The sequence below is a fragment of the Artibeus jamaicensis genome, unplaced genomic scaffold (assembly GCF_021234435.1).
Source record: "Artibeus jamaicensis isolate MK-2021 breed Jamaican fruit bat unplaced genomic scaffold, CSHL_Jam_final contig_519, whole genome shotgun sequence".
In the NCBI taxonomy this organism is placed as follows: Eukaryota; Metazoa; Chordata; class Mammalia; order Chiroptera; family Phyllostomidae; genus Artibeus; species Artibeus jamaicensis.
The window spans coordinates 55,274,796-55,297,106 of NW_026521871.1; the positions used below are offsets into that span (position 1 = coordinate 55,274,796).

General features: G+C 61.7%; 3 protein-coding genes across 7 annotated transcripts; 2 read left to right on the plus strand and 1 right to left on the minus strand.

Moving 5' to 3' along the window:
- Positions 1-1,272: 1,272 nt before the first annotated feature.
- SEMA3B (semaphorin 3B) lies at positions 1,273-12,480 on the plus strand. 2 transcript variants are annotated; one of them, XM_037128443.2, is made up of 18 exons: positions 1,273-1,342; positions 5,240-5,423; positions 6,138-6,295; positions 6,456-6,518; positions 6,917-7,036; positions 7,114-7,207; positions 7,391-7,510; positions 8,307-8,452; positions 8,543-8,654; positions 8,771-8,840; positions 8,918-9,062; positions 9,404-9,623; positions 9,856-9,947; positions 10,046-10,087; positions 10,325-10,482; positions 10,581-10,636; positions 10,726-10,865; positions 11,397-12,480. In XM_037128443.2, the coding sequence occupies exons 2-18, from the start codon at positions 5,315-5,317 to the stop codon at positions 11,793-11,795; spliced, it is 2,244 nt and encodes a 747-aa protein (XP_036984338.2). In that variant the 5' UTR covers positions 1,273-1,342; positions 5,240-5,314; the 3' UTR covers positions 11,796-12,480. The 2 variants fall into 2 exon arrangements, with proteins under 2 accessions (XP_036984338.2, XP_036984339.2); XM_037128444.2 differs by lacking the exons at positions 1,273-1,342; positions 11,397-12,480 and adding an exon at positions 10,974-11,390.
- A 959-nt stretch (positions 12,481-13,439) lies between these two features.
- On the plus strand, positions 13,440-17,576 carry LSMEM2 (leucine rich single-pass membrane protein 2). Of its 4 annotated transcripts, none has more exons than XM_037128446.2 (4): positions 13,440-13,577; positions 16,003-16,113; positions 16,203-16,388; positions 16,575-17,576. In XM_037128446.2, exons 1-4 carry the CDS (start codon positions 13,556-13,558, stop codon positions 16,706-16,708), a joined length of 453 nt encoding a protein of 150 aa, XP_036984341.2. In that variant the 5' UTR covers positions 13,440-13,555; the 3' UTR covers positions 16,709-17,576. The 4 variants fall into 4 exon arrangements, with proteins under 4 accessions (XP_036984341.2, XP_036984342.2, XP_053524935.1 ...); XM_037128447.2 differs by having other exon boundaries at positions 16,006-16,113; XM_053668960.1 differs by lacking the exon at positions 13,440-13,577 and adding an exon at positions 13,773-15,837.
- On the minus strand, positions 17,245-22,197 carry IFRD2 (interferon related developmental regulator 2). The gene is made up of 12 exons (XM_037128445.2): positions 21,971-22,197; positions 19,975-20,097; positions 19,811-19,895; positions 19,578-19,702; positions 19,338-19,495; positions 19,127-19,177; positions 18,872-19,041; positions 18,681-18,786; positions 18,248-18,385; positions 18,031-18,159; positions 17,859-17,954; positions 17,245-17,726 (listed from the first exon to the last, which is right to left on the minus strand). Exons 1-12 carry the CDS (start codon positions 22,026-22,028, stop codon positions 17,646-17,648), a joined length of 1,320 nt encoding a protein of 439 aa, XP_036984340.2. The 5' UTR covers positions 22,029-22,197; the 3' UTR covers positions 17,245-17,645.
- Between the last annotated feature and the right edge of the window lie 114 nt (positions 22,198-22,311).

Below are 22,311 nucleotides of genomic sequence, written 5' to 3' on the forward strand. Positions count from 1 at the left end.
GCAGCTGGGGCTTTCTGGAGGAAGGGAGAGGAGACCAGCAGGTGGCAGAGGGGCGGCCTAACAGCAGGAGGGCGTTGCCCAAGCACAGTCCTGGCCTGGGGTGGCTGGAGGCCTGGCCAGCAGAGCTGGTGGGAATGCCCAGCTAAAGCCTAGGACCCCCAAGCTTCATAAGCTCTTGAGTCAGGGGCTAGGAGGGCCTATGGAAGGGGGAACTCGGGAGGAGGACAAGCAGAAAGACCACAGCCCTCCGGGCAGGGTGAAGAGGTCAGGTTTCAGCAGGCCCCCAGGGTCGGCTGTGCCTTGTCTTGTCCTCAAGGAGATTTGTCTTCTCCCTGAGCTGGGGGCTCTCAGAAGAAGAGGGGTGCGCTTGGGCACTGCTGAGGAGGTCACATACCAGTGGGAGAGGAAGGTGGAGGGGTCCCCAGCGGCTGGAGAGGGAAATCTCTGTGCTGGGGAACGTGGGCGTGGGGAGGTGCTGGGCGGTGTAGGGGAGGTGCTGGGCGGTGTAGGGGAGTGGCAGAGGAAGAGAGGGGACAGGAGAGGGGCCGAACCTGAGAAGCGCTAGGGAAAACCGGGCTGAAGAGGCGAGGGGAAGTGTCCCCCTCGAGGCCCCCAGGCCTGGCTGCTGCAGGACGTCCAGGGCCGAGGTGGCAACAAGAGTGCACACCTGTGCGCGCGCGCGCGCGCGCACACACCCCGCCCCCGCCCGGCAGTGTGCCAGACCTGCCTGGCCTGCCCCGGCACCCCGCATTTACAACCGCGGGGCGAGTCGAGGGAGCGACCCGAAACCTTTCATTTCCCCTTAGGGACACACAGCTGGGAGCGGAGGTGTCAGGGTTCAGCCCCGCCCCTCCCGGGACTCCTAGGGGGTTGATCCCTGTTACACCCCCCCACCCGCCAGAGCATTTGGAACCCAACGGCCTCCCTCCTGGGAGCCTAGTGTTGCGTTAATGTATGTTAATGACACAGGGCCACCGCAGTCCACTTCTGGCGTTCCTGGCGCGGCCCCGCGCCCTCCCCCCAGCTATGGAGAAGGGAGGGACACGGAGGCCCCACCCCCCGCCCCCCTCCCCGCGGAGCAATGAGGAAAACAGGAGTGAGTGAAGAGCTGTGATGTGGCTGGTGGGGAGGGGGGGCTGCCCCATCCCAGAGGGGCTGACCTCAGCCGGGGAGGAATGTGCAGGAGGCGGAGGGTAGGGGCGGAGCGGTGGGGGCAGGGCGACAGTCAGAGGCCCAGGGTTCCTGGTGGCCCCTCCCTCAGCCCCTCCCCCTCAGCTCTGACATGGCCCTCAGAAGGAAAGGGAAGCAGGCAAGGAAGGGAGGAGCTGATCTTCCCAAAAAGGTGGGCCGGGGGTCCCCTGGGAGCGTGGAGGCCAGGCTGGAGGGGGCGGTGGGAAGTGCCTGGACAGACTTCCCCAGGAGAGCCCCTGGGGCGGGTGGCAGAGTGGCAGGGCATCGAGGCCTCAGTTAGGTTCGCCCCAGGACCCGTGCCCAAGTCCCCAGGGCACACACGCTAGTACCCACGTGGCCAGAACGAGGAGAGTGGGGCCGCCAGCCTTGATGGCTAAAGCAGGTGGACATGTGGAGCCACGGAGGCCTAGCCCCAGCCAGGCTGTGGGAGCACTGGCTGCAGCCTTCCTCGGATGGGTGTCCTGTCCCAGCTGCACCACCCAGAGCCCAGGACAGGGTGCAGGGGACAGGCCCGCTGGTGATGAGGGACGGGGCAGCAGGTGCTGGACTTGGCACAACTGGCCAGTTACCTCCAGAAGGGAAGGCCTGGCAGGTTGTGCCACTGACGGGCAGTGCCAGGTCAAGGACCCGGGCAGGCCTCTGCCTGTGGGTGCCCTAGTGAAGGATGGAGGCCTAGGAGCCTGGGGTGGCGCTAGGGCAGGGGTGCAGGCAGGGACCTCAGCTGTCAAGACCCAGGCCCAAGCTGCCTGATCCGAGAGCCCAGGGGACTTCCAGAGCCCAGTGTGTCACTCGGCGAAGGGCCCTGCTCCTGGAGTGTCGTCTCCCTAAGGCCACTGCCCAGGGCCCAGCGTGCACCGGACCTGGGGAGCATAAAGGACACTGCTCACGGGAACATAGACAACTTGCACTCCTGGGGATCTTCCTTTCTGTTCCAGGGAGGGGACCCATCGGGAGAAAGGAGGGCAATTCAAAGTTTTCAGGTGGCCCTGGGACAGCCCAGTCCCTTCAGCTGGGAGTCGAGTCCCAGGATGTTGGAAAGATGGGAACTTGGGGGGTCATGGTCCCCTTTCTCAATATGGGCACAGGGCTGGGGGTAAATGAAACAGAGGCTGGAACCCTTGGGCCTAACGCACCAAAAGTAGTGGGGGCAGGTGGGGGGCACAGTGGGCGTGGGTGAGGACCTCAAAGGCACTTGCTGATCTTGGCTGCTTGGGTGGAAAATTGTAAACAGCCAAAGAATTTTGTTTGCTTGTGTGAGGCGGGCAGTGGGGAGGCTGCCCAGGTCCAAGGCAGAGAGCCTGGGAGGAAGGAGAGGTGCACCCTGGAAGCCCAGCAGTCCACACAGGGGTGTGTCCCTCCCCGGCCCCTCCTGACAGCCCCCAGTTCTCCCCTTGACCCCTACCCTACCCTGCCAGCCAGCCCCACCAGGCAAGCCACACCAGGCCTTGAGGCTCAGGAAAGAGGCATGACTCCACCCAACTGGGCCCAGACACTTCTTGGCAGGCGGTGGGCAGCAGAAGTACGTGCAGTTGAAGCGGCCGCACTGCCTCCTTCGCTGACCCCTGAGGCAATGCTGACCAGCTGTGGGGCTCTTGCAGGAGGACGCCTTTTTGGTGGGGGGGTTGAGGGGTAGAAGGCCACCTTTGTTCCCTGGCACGTTTGCCCAGGTGGACCTGAGGTCCCCACTCAGCCATTGTCCACACTCAGCCCCTCCAGAAAAGTGCCCCTGGCAGCACACATGGGGTGTGTCTGCCAGACTCAGCTTCAAGTCCGGCCTCCAGACCCTTCCCAGCTGAGGTGCCGAGGTGCAGGAGCCCTGTCCTGCCCGAGACAGTCAGACCCCTGGGTGCTCAGGGTTTGGTGGGGCACAGATGTGGGCCCCCGTCGGGACAAGGTGGTGCCTGACTGGGCCCACGCCCTGCGGGGCAGAGTAAGATCTGCTGACTGCCCTGCCCGCCCCACTCTCTGGCCCTCTGCTTCCGCTCCAGACTTGCTGCCATGGCAACCACTGGCAGCCAGGTGGCAGAGGTGTGGGCCCAAGTGGCCCAAGTGGTGAGGAAGGCCTGGGCAGGGTCCCGAGGGCCCATCAGACTTTCAGTTGAGAACCCCCTCCCCGACCTCCACCCCTCCCACCCCAGCTGGTTCCTGGGAATTGAGGTGGCAGCTGTGCCCCAGCTGCATCCCCGGTCCCCCTGGGGCGCCCCACCCGCTGTTCCCACTGCCTGCTGTGCAGAGCTGCCCAAGGCTGGGAGGGTCTTAATCTCTTCCTCCTCCTTTGGCCCGACTGGCAGCCACACTTCCAGACTGCTGCTTGGGATGCCCTACTGCCGTGAGGCCCGACGGGGAGGGGGTGGTCTCCCCTACCCACCCCTCCCTTGAGCCCGCTCCACTTTGGCCAGGCCACCATCTCCAGCCGTCCAGGCTGCCTGCCCGGTCACCCGATCTGCCGCCTGTAAACTTGACGGCCGTGTGGGGCGGTGGCTGGCTTGGTGGGGGCGGGAGCTGCTCCTTAAAGGAGCCGGCAGAGGATGCCCTCGGACCCCCAAGCTTCTCCCCTTCTTCAGGGCCAGGAGGGGCTAGGGTGGGGGACTTGCTGCTGGAGTTCTTGGTGGCCTTTGGGAAGGCAGCGTGAGTTGCGTGGCATCGCAGACCCCTCAGCCCAGAAGAGGCAAAGGCGGCAAGTGTCAGGGGAGGGGGAGAAGGAGGAGGGGCTGGCCCAGCAGGGGCCCCAGGGCTGTGGCCTCGGGCAGGGGTCGGGCAGGGGTCTGGAATGGGCCTTGGCAGCTGTGCCCCCTGCTTCATCCCACCCCAGGGCCTCGCCCCACACCAGGGCTCCCGGCGCCTGGCACCTGCACAGCCTGCCGGCAGGCGCTGTGGCCAAAGCTTGGCCCCATCGGAGGGGCTCAAAGATGGGGAAACCATGAGGACGAGGGTGGGGGGTGGGCTCAGGGAGGGGGGCCGGTAGCCCCCTCGCTGTGCTGAGAGACTGCCTCAGGCCCCTGGTGCTCCGCACTTGACTCCTCGGGTCTGACTGAAGTTTGAGTTCACAGAGTTTCTGTGTGTGACCAACTCAGCCCACCCTCGGTGGGGGGGGAGGCCACCTGGAGCTGGGACTGTTCAAGCAGCCCCCAGTTGGAGCAGGGGTGGGGCTCCCGCCCAGCCCCTGGGCCCAGGCACGGGGTCTCCTGGACCCACTACTCCCTCTGAGGAGTGAGTGCCAGAGTGTCTCTGAGTCAAAGGCAGTGATTGACGTTGCAGTGGGCTTTGCTCACCTGCATGTCCGGGAAGACAGGCGTGCACTCGAGCGTGCAGGCACACTCACACACACATACTCTTGACACACAGACACGTGTGTGAAGTGCACACATTACACAGACATGCACTGCATAAACACACATACAATGTCGTGTGTGCTCACACATGCATGCCACATGGCCTCACAGATGTGTGTGCATGCACATACACCACACACACGTGCAATACAGACACACAAAGCAACCCTCAAACATTCACACTCACAGGCCCCACCCCCCTGTTGGCTCCAGCGGAGACGGCACTTCTGTCCCTGGGCCTGTGGGCTCCCAGCCACCTGCAGAGGCTGGCCCCCTCCTGTTGCTCTCACCCCCTCGACCTGCTTGTTTTGCCCGTTGCACTTGGTGCCCTCTCAAACACACTGAACTGGGTCCTTGTTGGCTCTCTGCCACCTGCATGGGGACCCTGTCTGTCCCCCGGTGTCCCCAGCCCTAGTCCCAGGCTGGCGTGGAGTAGTCACCCAGAGTGGGAGTGTGTGCACGGAAGAGCGAGTCACTGCAGAGGGTGACGTGGTGGGGCGGGTGCCTGTCCTCGCCAGGGTGACCCCAAGGGTGTGCCCAGCGTGGGTGTGTCTGTGATTGTGGGCAGGCAGGGCACCCTCTGAGGGAGGGCGGGGAGGGCTCGGAAGCGGAATGCGACCCCCCAGCCTCCTTCCCCTAGGGCTGTAATCTGATCTCCGGGGACTCTCCCCCACCGCTGCCCTCCCTCGCCCTTGCTGTGACTCCTTCTCTTCCAGATCCCGGGGCAGAGTCCAGGGCGGCTCAAGGCTCCTCCGCACGCGCCTGCTGATCCCTGAGCGCCCAGAGCCAGGATGGGGCGGGCTGAGGCCGCTGCCATGATCCCAGGCCTGGCCCTGCTCTGGACAGCGGTGCTGGGGGGCGCCACCCCCAGCCCTCCACGCCTTCGGCTCTCCTTCCAAGGTAGGCACACCTGGCTGGTGGGAGGCCCAGGTCAGGGCCCGCAGGAGAGGGGCCCAGCGTGGGTAGGGGCACTGTGTTCACTGTCATACCACCTGGCCTGTGTGGACCACCTGATCCGGATTGGACTGGGAACACTCGTGGGCCACCTCCAGTTCACCCCACCCTGGCCTCAGTCCCCTGCCTCTCTGCCCACATTCTCCTCTGCTTTCCCAGCAAGCCCCCTCCTGTCCCCATGGCAACAGGCCCTGCCTCTGCACCATCCCTACCCCCAGGGAAGTGGAGATGTGGGGGCCCTCAGCCCCCTTCCACACCCCCTACCTGGTAGTGACCACTAGGCAGGGGCAGGTGGGATGGCAGAGCACGCTCGGCCTGATTTGGGGGCTGGGGTTCTGGCTTTCCCTGCGTGCCCGGCCTTCCCCAGAGCCCCAGCCACCCCGCACGCCTGCCCAGAGACACGCCTGCCCAGAGACGCTGCGTGTCTGAGCACGCCTCCGGAGCTCACCCAGCCCTCCCCTGGGAGCGGGGCTGGTGGTCGCGCTGCCTGCCCTGGAAGCTTCGTACCTGGGTGGGCCTCCATGAGTGTAAATCGACACAGCTGTGGGTCCACTTGTGTGTGGGCCAAGTCACACGGACAACCGTGGCCTGTAAGAGAGACAACAGACCGGGCCTGGGCAGCCCCAGCAGCGCACTCTCCCTGGTGCCCCAACTCTGCAGAGCTCCAGGCCCAGCATGGTCTCCGGACCTTCCGGCTGGCAAGGACCTGCTGCTACGAAGCTTTGCTGGTGGATGAGGAGCGCGGACGCCTGTTCGTGGGTGCAGAGAACCACGTGGCCTCTCTCAGCCTGGACAACATCAGCAAGCGTGCCAAGAAGGTGCCAGGAACCCCCAGCCTCGGCGCTGCCCAGGGAAGGAGCCCTGGAACCCCCCCCTCCAGGCTCCCTGGAGAGACCGGGGGGTGGGTCCCCCGAGTGGGCACCCTCAGCACAGAGAGAAGTCCCTGACCTGTGTCCCCGCTTCCCCAACCTCCCGTAGCTGGCCTGGCCGGCCCCTGTGGAATGGCGAGAGGAGTGCAACTGGGCCGGGAAGGACATTGGTGTGAGTGTTGGCGGCCCGGGTGGGGGCGGGGAGGGCAGCCCCTCACTCCCTGGACAGGGCAGTGCAAGAACAGAGGCCGGTCTGTTCTTTCGGGGATGGGGGTGGGGGTTGAGGTGGCTGAAGTCTGGAGGTAGTGAGTCAGGGGGGCACTCATGTGATTCTTCTTGGGGGCTTGTGAGTCATGGGGGCACCGCAGGCCTGTGCTTTCTGCTGCACCCATTCTGGTGAGAGCTGGGCCGGCTGGTCACCAGTGGCATCCAGGTCCCTGTACCCCTTGCTGGTACTTGCCTGGGCTTATGCAGAAGGAAGGGGCAAGGGTGCCACTGGTGAGCTGGGACCCCTTAGGGCTACTTCCTGCGGGGGAGGTCTCATTGTCCCTGCCCCTGCCTGCCTACCAGACTGAGTGCATGAACTTCGTGAAGCTGCTGCATTCCTACAACCAGACCCACTTGCTGGCCTGTGGCACAGGAGCCTTCCACCCCACCTGTGCGTTTGTGGAGGTGGGCCACCGGCTGGAGGTAAGACCAGACCCAGGCAGAGAGGGAGGCTGGGGGAGTAGAAGGGGGCTTGGCTGTAAGACTTGTCCCGCCTCCAGGAACCTGTGCTCCGGCTGGACCTTCGGAAGCTAGAGGATGGCAAGGGCAAGAGTCCCTATGACCCCAGGCATCGGGCTGCCTCCGTGCTGGTGGGTGAGTCCAAAGGCTGGGATCCCAGCACAACTCCTGAAACCGCACAAAGTTCTAAATCCTCCCTAGAGCGCTGAGGACCCCCATGGCTGTACTGACTCCCCAAGAGGCTGACAGCTCCACAGGCCCCCACCTTGCACCCCGAGAGCCTTCCGCTTGTCTGAGCAGCCCTTGCTCTGTCTGCAGGCGAAGAGCTGTATTCCGGGGTGGCTGCAGACCTCATGGGCCGGGACTTCACCATCTTCCGCAGCCTGGGCCGGCGTCCAAGTCTCCGAACAGAGCCACACGACTCCCGCTGGCTCAATGGTGAAAGACTGGTGGGGGTAGCAGGAGGGGACCGTCCTCCCCAACAGGGCAGGTGGGGAGTAAGGCCCATAAAATAAGTGAGCAAGGGGTGTAGCCTGGTCTCGCCAACTACTACCGTGTGGCAGGCCCTGCAAGGGACTAGGTGGGTATGGCCCATGCCCTCTTTGAGTTCACAGACCTCCTAACCAATGATAAAATCCATTCCGTTGGCCCAGAGACCAGTGAGTGAATGGGGGAGGGGAGGCGACCAGGTGGTGGTGGAGAGAGAGTTGGGGAAAGGCCACCACTCTGCTGAGGGTAGGTGTGAACCGGTTCCCAAAGCCCAGCAGGGCTGAGGGTGGGGTGTTCCAGGCAGCAGGAATGGCCAGTGCCCTGGAAAGGAACTGGCCAAGGAACAGATTCGCAAGAGATGCAATGATTGGACCCAGCAGAGTGTTTGAAAAAGGGGTGGGGCATCTGCTTTCCGGTAGAGAAAAAGATTCGAGAGTGAAGGTAATACCAGACACCGATGCCCCTCCTTTCTCAGCCTTTTGGACTGGGGAATTGTCCGGGGCAAGGTGAGACCCATGGTCTCTGCTGCCCTCTGGTGGCTGCTTCTTGGCTCTCAGGCCCCGATCCTTCGGAGTCTGTGCGGGAAGCACCTTCTGAACTTGGTTCTAGAAGCTGCCAGTAATCAGATGCTACTCTGTGGGCTCCTGTGAGAGGAAGAAGAGGCAGCACGAGGGTCTCATAGTGGATGGTGGGGGGGACGTCAGGGCCAGGAACTCGCTGACTTCACGCCTTCTCCTGTGGCCAGAGCCCAAGTTCATCAAGGTCTTCTGGATTCCTGAGAGCGAGAACCCAGATGACGACAAGATCTACTTCTTCTTCCGTGAGTCAGCAGTGGAGACTGCGCCCACACTGGGGCGCCTGTCTGTGTCCCGCGTGGGCCAGGTCTGCCGGGTGAGGATTCCCTGCGCCACATCCCGTGACCCTGCTCCGTCCCTTTGCCCTTTGGGGCCTCACCCTCATCCCCTCCAATGGACCCCACAGAATGACGTGGGTGGCCAGCGCAGCCTGGTCAACAAGTGGACCACGTTCCTGAAGGCGCGGCTGGTGTGCTCTGTGCCTGGCGTCGAGGGCGACACGCACTTTGACCAGCTCCGTGAGTGCCGGGAGTGGAGGCTGGACTGGGTGAAGGGAGGGCAGGGGCACAGATCCTGGAGCCTGGCTGGCCTGCTGGGCTGGGCGCCCTCCCCCAGCCAGGCCCCTTCCCCACAGAGGATGTGTTCCTGCTGCCTTCGAGGGACCGCTGGACCCCGATGCTCTATGCCGTCTTCTCCACTTCCAGGTGAGGGGCGAGAGGTGGCCAGGTGGGGCTGCCTGGGCCCTCTGGGCCTGCTACTCCACTCGTGTTCTTGCCCGCAGTGGCATCTTCCAGGGCTCCGCGGTGTGTGCGTACAGCATGAACGACGTGCGCCGGGCCTTCCTGGGACCCTTTGCACACAAAGAGGGGCCCATGCACCAGTGGGTGTCCTACCAGGGCCGTGTCCCCTACCCCCGGCCCGGCATGGTACGTAGTAGCCAGGGGGTCCCCACCACTACCCACTGAGAGCCTTGGGTAGAGAACTCAGGGTCTTCTTGGTCAAATGTGGTTTTTACCTTTTGTTATGGCTGAAAAAAGTCACCTTCCCCAAACAGGGCCCCTCTGCTTGAGACCACATCTCCTCCTCAGACTCCTGAGGGCAAAGCTTGGTCTCCTCTCTCAGCTTCCCAGGACTGGGCTCCGTCCACTCCCCACCCCCCACCATCACGTGCACACTCCATTCCCGACGTCTCCTGTGGAGGGCTGCCCACCAGGCCCTCACACCACGTCTCTGTCTTGTCCCTGTCTGCCTCCTCCCCACCCCCTAGTGCCCCAGCAAGACTTTTGGCACCTTCAGTTCCACCAAGGACTTCCCCGATGACGTCATCCAGTTTGCCCGGAACCACCCCCTCATGTACAATCCCATCCTGCCCGTGGGGGGGCGCCCTCTCTTCCTACGAGTGGGGGCCGAGTACACCTTCACCCAGATTGTTGTGGACCGTGTGGCAGCTGCTGATGGACACTATGACGTCCTCTTCATTGGCACAGGTCAGGGACCTCCAGACTGCCCACCGGCCCCAGGGCAGGCTCTGTGGCCTGCTAGTAGAAGTTCCCCTTGCCGAGCCCCTCTCCACGCTTTGCCTGGGCTGTGTCCCCATCTCCTGGATGCTGCTCTGATTGTTCCAACCACGCTGAGGGGGGAGGCCTCCAAGGGGAAGAGATCCTGGGCCCTGGGTGTCAAGGAACAGGAAGAGTCACCCGTCCCCTCTCACCCTTGCAGACGCCGGCACGGTGCTCAAGGTGATCTCCGTCCCTAAGGGCAGCCGGCCGAACGCTGAGGGGCTGCTCCTCGAGGAGCTGCATGTGTTTGAGGTGAGGCCCAGTGTCCATCCTGGGGCAGCCCCACACCACGCAGCCCTGGCCCCAGCACCCCTCCTCTCTCTCTCTCTCTCTCTCTCTCTCTCTCTCAGGACTCCGCTGCTGTCACCAGCATGCAAATCTCCTCCAAGAGGGTAAGTGGCCGCAAGTCTTGGGGGTGGAATGGACCAAGCTGGTCCCCTGGTGCCCCCAGTCCCATACCTCCCTTGGTAGTTTGAAGCCCTGGGTCTGGATATAGGCTCTCCCTTCCTTAGGTTGTGTCACCTGACATCTCGGTGTTTTCCTCTGTAAGGTGGGGGAGGGACCCCTGACCAATGGGAGGTGGGCACAGTGCCTCCTTAGGTCAGCCCAGAGCCCCTCCTAACCCCTAGCACCAGCTGTACGTAGCCTCGCGGAGCGCAGTGGCCCAGATCCCTCTGTACCGCTGCGCTGCCCATGGCCGCGCCTGCTCTGAATGCTGCCTGGCGAGGGACCCCTACTGCGCCTGGGACGGAGCTGCGTGCACACGCTTCCAGCCCAGTGCCAAGAGGTGGGCAGGGTCCAGCAAGGAGGGTCGCTGGGAGGGAGTCCTTGGTGAAATGAAAAAGGGCTCAGGGAGGCTCCAATATCCCCCCACATGCATCCTAGGAGGTTCCGGCGGCAAGACATAAAGAACGGTGACCCCAGAACGCTGTGCTCTGGGGGTGAGTGCCCAGCTGCCTCCACCTCTCATCCCTTGAAGATGCCCCACCCCGCCCTGCCGGGCCTGAATCTGACACCCCGTTGCTCCCAGACTTGTCCCAGCCCGCACTGCTGGAGCAGAAGGTGTTCGGTGTGGAGGGAGGCAGCGCCTTCCTGGAGTGTGAGCCGCGCTCGCTGCAGGCGCACGTGGAGTGGACGTTCCAGCGCGCAGGGGAGGGGACCAGCACCCCGGTGAGCTTGGGAGGGAGGGAGAGTTGGGGTGGGGGGGGCCCAACCCGGCCCTTATCCTGTCCCCTACAGCCGTGACTAATGAGGCCCTGGCCTGTTCTGCACAACTAGGTGAGGTCCAGCCCCCTCGCACAGTGAGGCTCCGCCCACTCCGACCCCTTATGTCCTGTTTGGTCCCTTACACCGGTGAGGCCCCATTGCCGCTGAGTAGGCTCCTGACTGCACCCCTCCGGCATCTCTCTCTCTCTCTCTCTCTCACACACACACACACACTCACACACGAGAAAAGCCCCGCCCTCACCCGGTCTATTGATTAAGAGCCCTGACCTGCTCCCCACGTTCAGGTGAACCGCTACCCTTTTTGGGTCTCCCCACTTGAAGACCATCAGCTTTCTTGCACAACCTTCAAATGTGCACCTGCGTGCGCCCCTTTCCTTTCCCACTCGGCCACCGTTTGCCTCTCCAGTCCCTCGTGGGGGCAGGGAGCCGTGTTCCCCACCCTGCCACCCCGCCTCATGCTGGTTTGGCCCGCAGGTGCCAGTGGTGGAGCGCGCGGAGCGCATGGCTCGGGGGCTGCTTCTGCGCGGGCTGCAGCGCGGGGACTCGGGCGCCTACTTGTGCGCGGCAGTGGAGCAGGGCTTTTCGCAACCGCTGCGTCGTCTGGTGTTGCACGTGTTGAGTGCTGCTCAGGCCGAAAGGCTGGCCCGAACCGAGGATGCGGCCCTCGCACCACCGGGCCCCAAGCTCTGGTACCGGGACTTCCTGCAGCTGGTGGAGCCGGGTGGCGGTGGCGCGAGCTCCCTGCGAATGTGCAGGCCGCAGCCCGCGCCGCGCCCAGCGCCTCCCGAGTCACAGAGGAAGGGTCGCAACCGGCGGACGCACGCCCCAGAGCTGCGTGCTGAGCGGGGGCCGCGCAGCGCAGCGCACTGGTGATTCGGCCATCTCCACGCAGGGGACTGGGGAGGACACACGACGACAGGCTGGAGAAGGGGCAGGCAGACCCTGGGAGACAGACGGCTAGGGGGCGGGCACACTGCTGTCCCAAGCCAACCGAGACTCCAACCCACAGGCTCCGGCCTAGGGGGAGACACGCTGGCTTATTTATTAACAGAAGATAACCCTTGAATGTAGCCCTGGGAGGAGCGGCCCAGGCAGGGCCCAGGGACCGGTTGGTCGGTAGGAGGCAGAGAAGCAGGGCTCCGTGACAATAACGTGGGCCAGGGAAGTACCTGGATTGTCCACCCTGGGAGAAGGACCTCCTTGTTGGGCAAGGAGCAGGAAGCTGTGAACAGGCCGGGCCGCTGGGGGCGGGGCGGGGCAGGCCCAATGTACTAATGCAATAAACACTTTATCAGCTGAAGCTGGAATGGCCCCAGCAGACAACGGCTGGTCCTAGGCCTCGCCGGGTGGCCCTGGCCACCTTCCTAGAGGTCTTGGGACCTCGGTTTCTTCTGTCTGAGGATGTTGTGGTGAGGGTTACAGGTGGTGACCGTGTGGCTGAATGGAGGGCCTGTGGAGATGCTGGCATGTACAGTATATTCTGAATAATATAATTTCTGGGCCAAGTGCTATGAAGAAAATAAAATTGGATGAAGTAGAAAAGAGTGTGAGCAGAAGGCCCCATAAGGGGGTTGACATCTGAGCTAAGTGATAAAGAGCCAGCCATGGGAATATGTAGGGGTAGAACATTCCAGGAGGGGAGAGTCAGTGCAAAGATCCTGAGGTGTGTTGGGCTTAGGTGTCGGGAGGCCAAGCCCCACCATCTTGCTTTGTCCCATCTGGGAAGAAGTGACACAGGACTCTAACAGCAGAGGCCGGGCCCTGAACTGGACCGCGTTCAGGTTCAGGGGAGGTGGGGCCCTGAACCCTTCCTTACACAGCCCCGAATGACCTGTGCACTCTTGTGAAGAGGAGGGAGGATCGGAACTCCATTGTGCCAAGTGCTTCAGACATGTGGTGGTATTTCCAGTTTCCCGTGTGCCATGGCTGGGAGGAAGCACTGTTATTCCAACTCACAGATGACAAAGCTGAGGTCAGGGAGGGGCCGTCCTTTACACCCAGTTGTAGGCTTAGTAATAGAAGTTTCGGCCAAGGTCCGCCCACAGACCAGCACAGGTGCCTGCATATACAGGAATATCTGCCCCCTTTTAGGTCTCTCTGAGCCCTGGAGGTCACCAGGCTCCAGTGGTCCATTACCCTCAATCCCTGGTGCCAGCGGGTCACACGGTGGTGGGTGCTTACCCCACATTTGCATGGCAAGGCGACCAGCTGCGGGCAAGGGTCTTGGGACACGGAGAAGTGGAGATGCATGGGGCCCCTGCACGCCTGGGCTGCCCATGGGGTACTGCTGCCGGGTGCAGCTTGTCTGAAGATACCAAGGCCTGTGTGTATGTGGGAGGTGGCGGGGCTCCCCAGGAAAGCCCTGGGCACGTGCCCCAGTGGAGGTACGCCCTGGCCTGACTTCCATCACCAGGTCAATAGTCCAGCCTGGCCCATGTGGGTCACTCCGCCTCTTCCCATGGCTGAGAGCTGTCCCCTCTAAATATAGCCCAGTGGGCTGAGCGCAGGCCTATTTTGGGCCCAGGCTGGGAGGTGGCCAGACCTTCCCCAGTTTCTCAGAGGGGCCACCGCTGCCTCCATCCTGTCCTGCGGCTGGGCACTGACCTCAGGCCTGCTGACTGCCCACCCGCATCATGCCTGAGGAGACCCAAGAAGGTAGGAGATGACTGAGGTGGGGCAAGGCCCCAGAACTGACCCTGTGGGCCAGGGAGAAACCCACCCCATCGCACTGACTTCACTTTCATAAGTAGCTACTCATCGGTCACCAGCTCCAGTAATGGGACCTGCACCCTGTAGATGGAAGGCCCACCATGCCCGGAGGCCCTCTCCTCAGGCCCTGCCTGCTCCCCCTGCAGGGGACACCAGGGGAACCACCCCACTGTGGCCAAGTGGGTGTGAGTCAGGCAGCTGCCTGGCCAGTTCAGCTCTTTCTTCAGGGAGGAACCTGGGATGGGGGCGGGCAGAGGTTGCACCCCCAGGGACTGCCAGGGGGTAGGCCTCCAGCTTCCTCCAACTTGGGCCTAGGTGGCCCCAACTGGCTAAAGGTTGGGGTCCCTTGGCTGGTCAGACGAATGGTTAGTTAAGACTTTGATGGCGGTGGTGGGGGGTTGGTGGAGATGGAAGGTCTATGGGGGATAAATGGTGATGGGAAACAAAGTTGTGCTCACTTTGGGGGCACATCTACTAAAATCGGAACGATACAGAGATTAGCATGGCGCCACCACAAGCAAGAAATCTGGAGGCTCGGAGGGGCCGGAGCGGGGACCCAGGAAGCTGCAGGTGCATTGCTCCTCGGGTCCATCCTGGCTCACCTGGTCGACTCTCCCCATCACATTTTCAATGCTTTAGGGGGGCAAATACATGGTGACGGAAGAGGATTTAGCTTCGGGTGGTGGGCACACAATGTGATATACAGATGGTGTGTCATAGAAATGGACACTTGAGACCTACGTAATCTTATTCACCAACGTCACCTCGATAGATTTAATTTAAAAATATTTTACACTGTAGGAGTGGCCCCGCCCCTGGTGATGGTGGTGGGGGAAGGTTATCTCCTCTTGGGGTCTTAATTAACAATGAGATTCACTGTGTGTTTCTCTGGGAGCAAACAGAATCTGAGTCCAACTTAGAAACTGCGGGCAAAGCACAGCCAAGTGCAAAGAGGGAGTTCAACACGACCCCAACGCACCGCCCAGACATGACAGGAACAGCCTTTTTCCCTCCTGAGCACGTCCGGGGGCAGTGTCCGGCAGAGGGGAAGGCAGAGTTATTGTTCACAGTGACAGGCCCAGAGCCCACTCACCTTAGCCCCTTTCGAGACATATCCCCACATCCCTGGCTGGTGTAGCTCAGTGGATTGAGCACCAGCCTGCGAACCAGAAGGTTGTCGGTTCAATTCCGAGTCAGGACACATCCCTGGGTTGTGGGCTGGTCTCCAGCTGGAAGTTTGTGCAAAACAACTGATTTGATGTAGCTTTCACACACTGATGTTTCCCTCTTTCTCCCCCCCTTCCCCTTTCTGAGAAAAATAAATGAAATTTTAAGTCTTTTTAAAAACTTATTTTAGATAGATTGTAAGGGAGGCAGAAAGAGAGGGAGGGAAACATCGATGTGTGAGAGAAACATCATCGGTTGCCTCTAGCATGACCCCCACTGGGAACCTGGCCCACAACCCAGGCATGTGCCCCGATGGGAATCAAACTGGAGACCCTTTGGTTCCCAGGCAGGCTCTCAGGCCACTGAGCCACACCAACCAGGGCCATTGGTTGCTTCTTATATGTGCCCTGAGCAGAGATCAAACCTGCACCATTGGTGGGTCTAGGCGATGCTCTAACCAACTGAGCTATGCGACCAGGTTAAAAAGAAAGTCCCTGCTTTTTTGATCTAGCAATTCTGCTTCTGGGAATCTGTCCTTATTAACTATTGTGAAATTGAGAGAAAACCCCATCCTCAACGATGCATGTCCTTTTCTAGGGGTTGTTAGTTTCAGAAGGGAACTGGAAATAACCTAAACGCCCAGGCAGCTTCAAAGGGAGGCCTGAAGGAGGGCTGAGAGACAGTGTGATAACAAAAGCAGGTCTCCCACTGTGATTCTGAGTGAAAACAGCAGAATCACGCTGGGCGTGTTGAAGAACACAGAGCCAAGGCCAGGAGGGAGAGGCAGCGCTGGCTAGCACAGGCTGCTTTCGCTGGGGACCAGAGAGCACCAGGCTCTGGCCTGATGGCTCACTCCCTGGGTCTGCAAGGAAAACTGACAGCGGAAGACGCAGGAATGAACTCCATGCGCTGAGGGTTTATTCCTTTGAAGCTGACACTCTTCTCTAGAAATGAGCAAGCAGAGGAATACCTACCTGAAAGTCCCGGAGATGCTTGGATGGAAACAAATGTGAACGAGCCAAGTGGACCTCCTGCTGCTGTGGGTGAACCAGGCCTATAGGGTCCCAGGGTTGTCCTGGCTCCAAAATCAAGGGTCATTCCTGAGATGCCCTGTCCCCATCTCCTCTGAGCCCATACTGCCTCTGTAAGCCACCTAGAAGGGAGGGGGTGACCCACTGGTTAAACCGACTCTGTGCTGCCCCAGCAGACACCATGGCACCGACGAGCCAGAGGAACAGGGCACCGCTGGCCCCCAACCATGTGCAGGAGGTGCGTCTGCACCAGGTGGATTCCATCAGCGACCTACACAGCGGAGGTCAGGGGGCAGGGGAGCGGGTGGGTGTATGGGGAGGAAAGGAAAGCAGGTGCACCCACTGCCACCCTGATGCCCCTCTTTCCCCACAGGCTCACTGCACTCCTACCTGGCCGAGGAGGCACAGCCGTGGGACGAGCTGCTGGGCATCTTGCCACCATCGCTGTGTGCCCAGCCTGGCTGCAGCCCCGTGCCCAGCCGTGGGGGGTTCCTGCTGCTGCTTGCATTGCTGGTGTTCACCTGCCTGGCACTCGCCATCCTGGCTGTCTACTTGAGTGGTATGGGGGCGCAAAGCCAGGGGGAATCAAGGGCAAAGAGGCGGGACTGGGAGGCCCCTGTGTGGCTGAAGGGAGCAACTGCAGCGGCCAAGGCAGTGAAGGGGGGTGGGTGCCCACGGCACCCTGTGGCGCTGAGCTGGATGGGCGCAGAGCCTGGTAACCCCCACCCCCGCTGCCTGTCCACAGTGCTGCAGAGCGAGTCCCTACACATGCTGGCCCACACACTGCACAAGCAGGAGGAGACGCTGCTCAGACTCCGGCTAGCCAGCCTCAGCCAGCTGCGGAGGCTCAACTCCAGCGAGGCCCGAGCACCCAGCTGAGTTGCCGCTCAGACCCGGAGTCTGGGGGTGTGTGCGCCGGGGAATGAAGTGGCCACTGACAGGTTCCTCCTCTCCCACTGCTGCTCCACACTACTTCCTTGGTGAGGTTTTTGTGTAAACCTGACCCGACTCCACAGCTGCTGTTTCTCCTCGCTTCTTCGGGCCAAGCCTAGCCAAGCCTCCAGGGGCCAAGGCTCTGTTTTGGGTGGCCCAAGGTCAAGAGGAAGTGACACCAGCCTCCCGGGCCCTCCCGTGGCCTGTCTGCCCTCTTTGGCATCCCCCAGATAGCAGCTCAGAAGTCTAGAAATATCTGCCCCACCCGTCACCCAAGCTTTGCCAAGTCTCCTGGCGGGGGGTGTAGCCTCAACTCTCAAAGACAGGCCAGACTGTGATTAGATGGCCCCTCCCCAGGGCCATCTGGAGAGACTCTTGGAGGGCAAGGGTGAGATAGAATTGGGAAGAACAATCGGGGCCCAGGCTTGGGGTGGGGTGCAGGGAGGAAGGGCAGGCAGTGACACCCAGGAGCCAGGGCCACAGAAGGCTGAGCACTCAGTTTAATTATCTCTAATATTCTTTAAAAATTAGCACAGAAATCCATTCCAGATAGCCTCACCTCCCCACCTGTTGTGACATTTGTCCAGATGTCACCCCCCCCAAGGAAGTGGTTCATCCCTGGGGAGCAAGGCCTGAGAAAGGAATCGATGACCTTCCGACTGCCTGCCCCACTGAGACAGGGCAGGCAGAGACCACAGTGGCCGAGTGTGGGGGTGGAGGGCCGGGACACCAAGTGGCCTGGCCTCCAGCCACCCACCCCAAGGTCTTTTTGGTTTAGTCATTAAAAAAATAAAGTGACAATTTCTGGCAGGCACCAGTGCACTGTCTCCTGTTAAAAATACGGGCAAGGGTGGGGGCAGTCTCCTCTTCGGCGGGTCCCGTCTCACAGGATATCTGCCCGCTTGTCCCGCACTCGGCTACGAGCCTTGGTCCGTGCTTTGAAGGCAGCGGCATTGTACAGGTGCTGGAATGGGAGCAGAGAGCGATGAGCTGGGGGGCTGGGAGGGGAGGCCTGGGCTTCTCCTCCACTCCCGCCGAGCTCCGGACCCCTGGGCGGCGGAGTGGAGGGAGAATACAGGCGCCCGAGGGTGCAGACCTTCTCAAACCGGGACAGCTTGCAGGCCTTCAGGGCCGTGGCGTCCAGCACCAGCACGGGGCCCAAGCCAAAGATGTCACGGAGGAGCTCGTTGTTCTGGGGGCAAAGAGGGCAGTGAGCCCAGGCCGTCTGAAGCACCCGAGCGGGGACCCCGCCCCGCCGGCCTTCCCACCTGGAGGTGGTGGTGCATGCCCGAGCCCAGCACGTCCTTAAAGGCAGTGTAAACCCGGCGCCGGGCCCAGCTGTCCACGTAGAGCACCTCGAGGCCGAAGCGGACTGTCTCCTCCTCACACTCGCTGCCCTGCAGAGTAGAGGGGCCCACAGAGCTGGGCTTGGTGGCCGTGCCCGGGGACACACTCTGGCCAGGACACAGGCATCCTCACACGCACCTCGACAGAGTGCAGCACAGCCCGGAAAGTGCAGCGCTGCCGCCGGCGGTCGGCTTTGGCACGGTACTTGTTGCTGTCGGTGGCCAGGCTGCGCAGGACGCTGCAGAGGGCATCCATGTCCTCGTAAACAAAGTCCTCCTGTGGCGGGGATGGCGGTGGCCTCATGAGCCCTGCTGGCTCTCAGCGTGGGGTGGCCTGAGCCCGTCCTTTCACTGAGTTAGTCATTTTCTCCTCTGCCTGGCCCCCTGGAATCCCTTCTCAGCCAGACACTCCCCTCCCCAGCTTGGGGCCCCCAATACAGTTCCTAGTACCTACATCTATATGGGGGCTACTTCCATGTACAGTGACCCAAGGCTGCCCTGTTTTCTGGGGCATCCCCTGTATCCAGCCTGGGATGGGCACGTGGGGTCGGCAGGCACCACCTCCCTCACACCTCAAGGTCCCGGGCGAGCTCGAAAAGCAGCGCGATAGTCTCGCCAGCAGCGATCCGCAGGTTCACAGTTTCACTGGACAAGAGCTGGGGTAGCCGAGGCAGCTGCCTGGGGAGGAGCCAAGCTGAGCTACATGTGTGGGCTAGGGACCCCTTCAGCGTTCCCTATGGTCCCCTGTGGCAGTCACCCCTACCTGTCAAGGATGTGGCTGATGTGGGTGCTGGGGCAGATGGTAAGGAGCAATGCCCAGGCTTGCAGGGCAGCGCAGAACAGGCCATGCAGGCTGGCAGGGGCTGTGGAGCCATCCACGCTGCAGGACTGGCTGAAAATGCCTTCCAAGCAGGTGAGGCAAAAGAGCAGGTCCTAGGGGCACAGGGAGGTGGGGGAGGGGCTCAGGGGCAGAGCTAGGGCCTAGGTGCTCTATTACCTGTGACCGAAGGCCACTTACCTGGACATCAGCAGCAGCCACGTAGCAGCCCAAGCCCAGAGCGGAAGCACACTGTTGGGACGACAAAGCCAGGTGACGGTCAGAGGCTGAGCCTTGGTTCCCAGCCATGGGGGCTGACCCTCAGAGCAAGGGAGCCTGGAGGCGGTTGGAACCCACCTCTCTGCTTAGGGACTGGCAGAGGGGAGGGTGGCACGGAGCACGGAAAACTCACGTGGAGCCGGGCAGTGGGGCTGGCTGTGCTGTCACTAAGCACGGAGATCAGGAGGGGCTGCAGGCCATGGAACAGCTCCTCACCCTTGGGGCCAGGGCCCAGCTGCACGCAGAGCAGGCCCAGCACGGCGGCGGCCAGGGCCTGCTCCTCGCCCTTCCCTGCGGGGGTGCTTTTCAGTCAGCCGACATGCAAAGGTGAGCCGTGGGCCATTTCAGGTCCCCCATGTGTCCCACAGCCAACCTTTTTTGAGGCACTTTTCCAAGGCATCAGCCAGCGTAAGGCTGCGCTCCAGCAGGAAGTCGGGGAGCAGGCGGGACGCCAGGACCAGCCGCAAGTTCTCAAGAGCACCTTGCCGGATCTTGGCACTGGGGGATGAAGAGGAGGGTGTCCTGTGAGCCAGCCTGACCTGGGTCACATCTGGCATGGGCTGAGCAGGGACAGGGTTGCAGGGCTTAGCTGGCAGTCAGGGGTACCTCTTATCTGTGAGGCAATCCACATACTCCTTCAACTTCTCCTCAAGGTCCTCCTGCTGGCCCTGCTCATCCACGGCATCCCCCCCTGCAAGGCCAGCTGGTCAGCCCTGCTCCTTACCCTGGGCCACAGAGCCCCCACTGAGTCCCTGCCAAACCGCTCTCACCAGGGCTGTCCTCGGCCACGGTGCTAAGAAGGCTGGGGCAGTCACTGGTGGTGCTGCGGGCCTCGCTGGCTGCCTCATCCTCACTGGAGCCTGAGTCAGCTTGGGCACTGCTGCTCCGGGCACCTGGGGGGTGAAATGGGGCACTTGGCCTGCCTCCACTGAGGAGTGATGGCTGCAGGTGTCTCACCCTGCCTCACGGCCCCACCAGACAGATGCTGCCCCCTCTCAGAGATGAGAAAACCAAGGCTGACGTGGGAGGCACAAGGGCTGATGCAAAGAACACTGAGCCAGGAAGCACGCAAGAGGGAGCAAGGCCTACGTGTTGGAGAGCATGTGGCACCAGGCCCAGCCCGGGAAAACCTGGCAGGCTTGGCGAACAGAGCCTTCCTGAGACCAGAGCTTTAAGGAGGAGACAGAGAGCCAGGAAGGGGCAGAAGGGGCTGCACAGGCCCCACGTAGGCCTGCCACCCGGTCTGTAGTGGGAGCAAACCCAGGCAGATCCTGGGGCAGCTCAGCTACCGCCCAGATTATGCCTTCAAATAGCCAGCACAAGAGTCAGAGACTTAAGAGAGTCAGACAGACCTGGGGTTCATATCCCAGCTGTACATTTTAACAGGGGTACACCCAGCTATGCCTACCCTTCAAAGCCTCAGTTTCTCTGCAAAACAGAGAAGAGTACCTTTTTGGATAAGGCAAGTGAACAATGACTAAATACAAGACTAGTTATGGCTTTCCTGTGGAAGGACAAGGTCACCAGGTCACCCATCTGCCCTGTGGGCAGAGGCCTAGTTCCCAGTGGATGTAGGTGGATGCCTCAGGCCTCAAGCCTACAGTCTTCTGAGCTCCCCTCGGTCCATCCCTGGCCTTCAGCCCTGGATGAAAGAGCACAAAGCTTCCTCCTGCCCCTGGGGAGTGGCCCCGACTGCCCTGAAAATCCGCAAACACGGGCTAGCGTCAGGCGCAGCAGAACTGAACGCTGCTGTGCGTGGCTTCTGCTTTGGCCAGGGCTGCTGCCACAGCTGAGCCCAAAATGGCTTCTGGTCACCAGGATGGTCCTATTTCTCAGGAACTACCTGCTCCATGACTGCTCTGGACAAAGTTCAGCACCCATACAGGCCTCCACTCATCTCTTTTCTCACTGCCCTACCAGCCAAAGCAGCCCAGCCTTCCCTTATTTGCCCATGTGGCATGACCCCTCCAGATGCCAGGTGTTAGCACAATGCATTCACTCCCTGTGGCTCTCTTCTCTCCACCTTTTCAGACCCACTCAGAAGCCCCAACCTTGAGGCTTCCTTGGTTCCTAAATCTGGAGGTGACACCACTCTGAGCACTTTTCCCCCCACAACCAGTCCTTGTGGACTATCACTACCCTCTTAGATGTCCCCCTACCCAAACCCCATTAGGGCGGTGGCCAGGTCTCAGCTGTGTCTAGCAGGCCCTGATCCCTGCAAAGTAAACATATGTGTTTACTACAGTAGGACACTGGTGTACGCTGATAAGAGTCTCAGGGCTGTCTCAGGTTCCAGGGCTCTCATCCACCCTCTGGGGCCAGGTCCACCAGGGCGGATATCCTGTAGTTTACCTGTCGCCCTCTCCCTTCAGTTTTCCCCCAGGCCTCCCAAGAACCTCCTAGTCCAGTCCGAGAAAGAATTAGGGATCGGGAAGGGGGCGAGCTTCCTACTTTGTCCTGGGGGAATCTGTCTGCCAAAGCAGACAACTGGGGCGAAGGGGCCTTGGGAAAACCAAGTCCGGGAGGTGCCCACCGGGTCAGGGTCAGGAGCGCAGGCTCCGGACGCGCGAGCAGCGAGCGTGCTGAAGTTCTGCGCACACGTGGCCGCTGTCTGCTGGGGCACGTGCCTGCCGCGGGGGAGTTGCGAGAAGCGGCGCCAAGCTGATCCAGGCAGGAGTTCCCATCCAGGACCCTCAGGGACACCGACAGGGACCCACGCAAAGTCCTTTGCTCGCCGTTCACCAGTTGTCCAGCGTCCACACTTACCACCTCTGCCGCGCTGGCTGCCCTTTCGGGGCGCGCTGCCCTTATGAGCGCGGGGCATACCGGGAATCTGTCGCGAGGGGGCGCAGGGTCAGGGACCCGGCGGGCTGGGGCTCCAGACCAGCGAAACGCCGGCTGGTGCACTGAGCTGAGACTTGGGCAAGCGACGGGAGCCACACGCCGCGAGCACCACCATCTTCGCTAGGTGCCCGCCCTGACAAACCGGTCGAAGCTCCCCGCCCCACTAGACAGGTTGCCGGGAAGGCGAGTTCCTGGCCACTCCATTCAGACTCACAGCCACGCGGCCAGAACTACTATTCCCAGGAGGCTGCGCGCGCAGATTA

Coding starts and splice junctions, on each gene's coding strand:
- LSMEM2 (XM_037128446.2), top strand. CDS start 13,556: ATGCCTGAGGAGACCCAAGAAG. Junction 13,578..16,002: donor GCCTGAGGAGACCCAAGAAG/GTAGGAGATGAC, acceptor GTGCTGCCCCAG/CAGACACCATGGCACCGACG. Junction 16,114..16,202: donor CAGCGACCTACACAGCGGAG/GTCAGGGGGCAG, acceptor CTTTCCCCACAG/GCTCACTGCACTCCTACCTG.
- SEMA3B (XM_037128443.2), top strand. CDS start 5,315: ATGGGGCGGGCTGAGGCCGCTGCCATGATCCCAGGCCTGGCCCTGCTC. Junction 8,655..8,770: donor CACGCACTTTGACCAGCTCC/GTGAGTGCCGGG, acceptor CCTTCCCCACAG/AGGATGTGTTCCTGCTGCCT. Junction 10,483..10,580: donor TTCCAGCCCAGTGCCAAGAG/GTGGGCAGGGTC, acceptor CATGCATCCTAG/GAGGTTCCGGCGGCAAGACA.
- IFRD2 (XM_037128445.2), bottom strand. CDS start 22,028: ATGCCCCGCGCTCATAAGGGCAGCGCGCCCCGAAAGGGCAGCCAGCGC. Junction 18,386..18,680: donor AGCTCGCCCGGGACCTTGAG/GTGTGAGGGAGG, acceptor TCCCCGCCACAG/GAGGACTTTGTTTACGAGGA. Junction 18,160..18,247: donor CTGTGCTGCACTCTGTCGAG/GTGCGTGTGAGG, acceptor TCTACTCTGCAG/GGCAGCGAGTGTGAGGAGGA.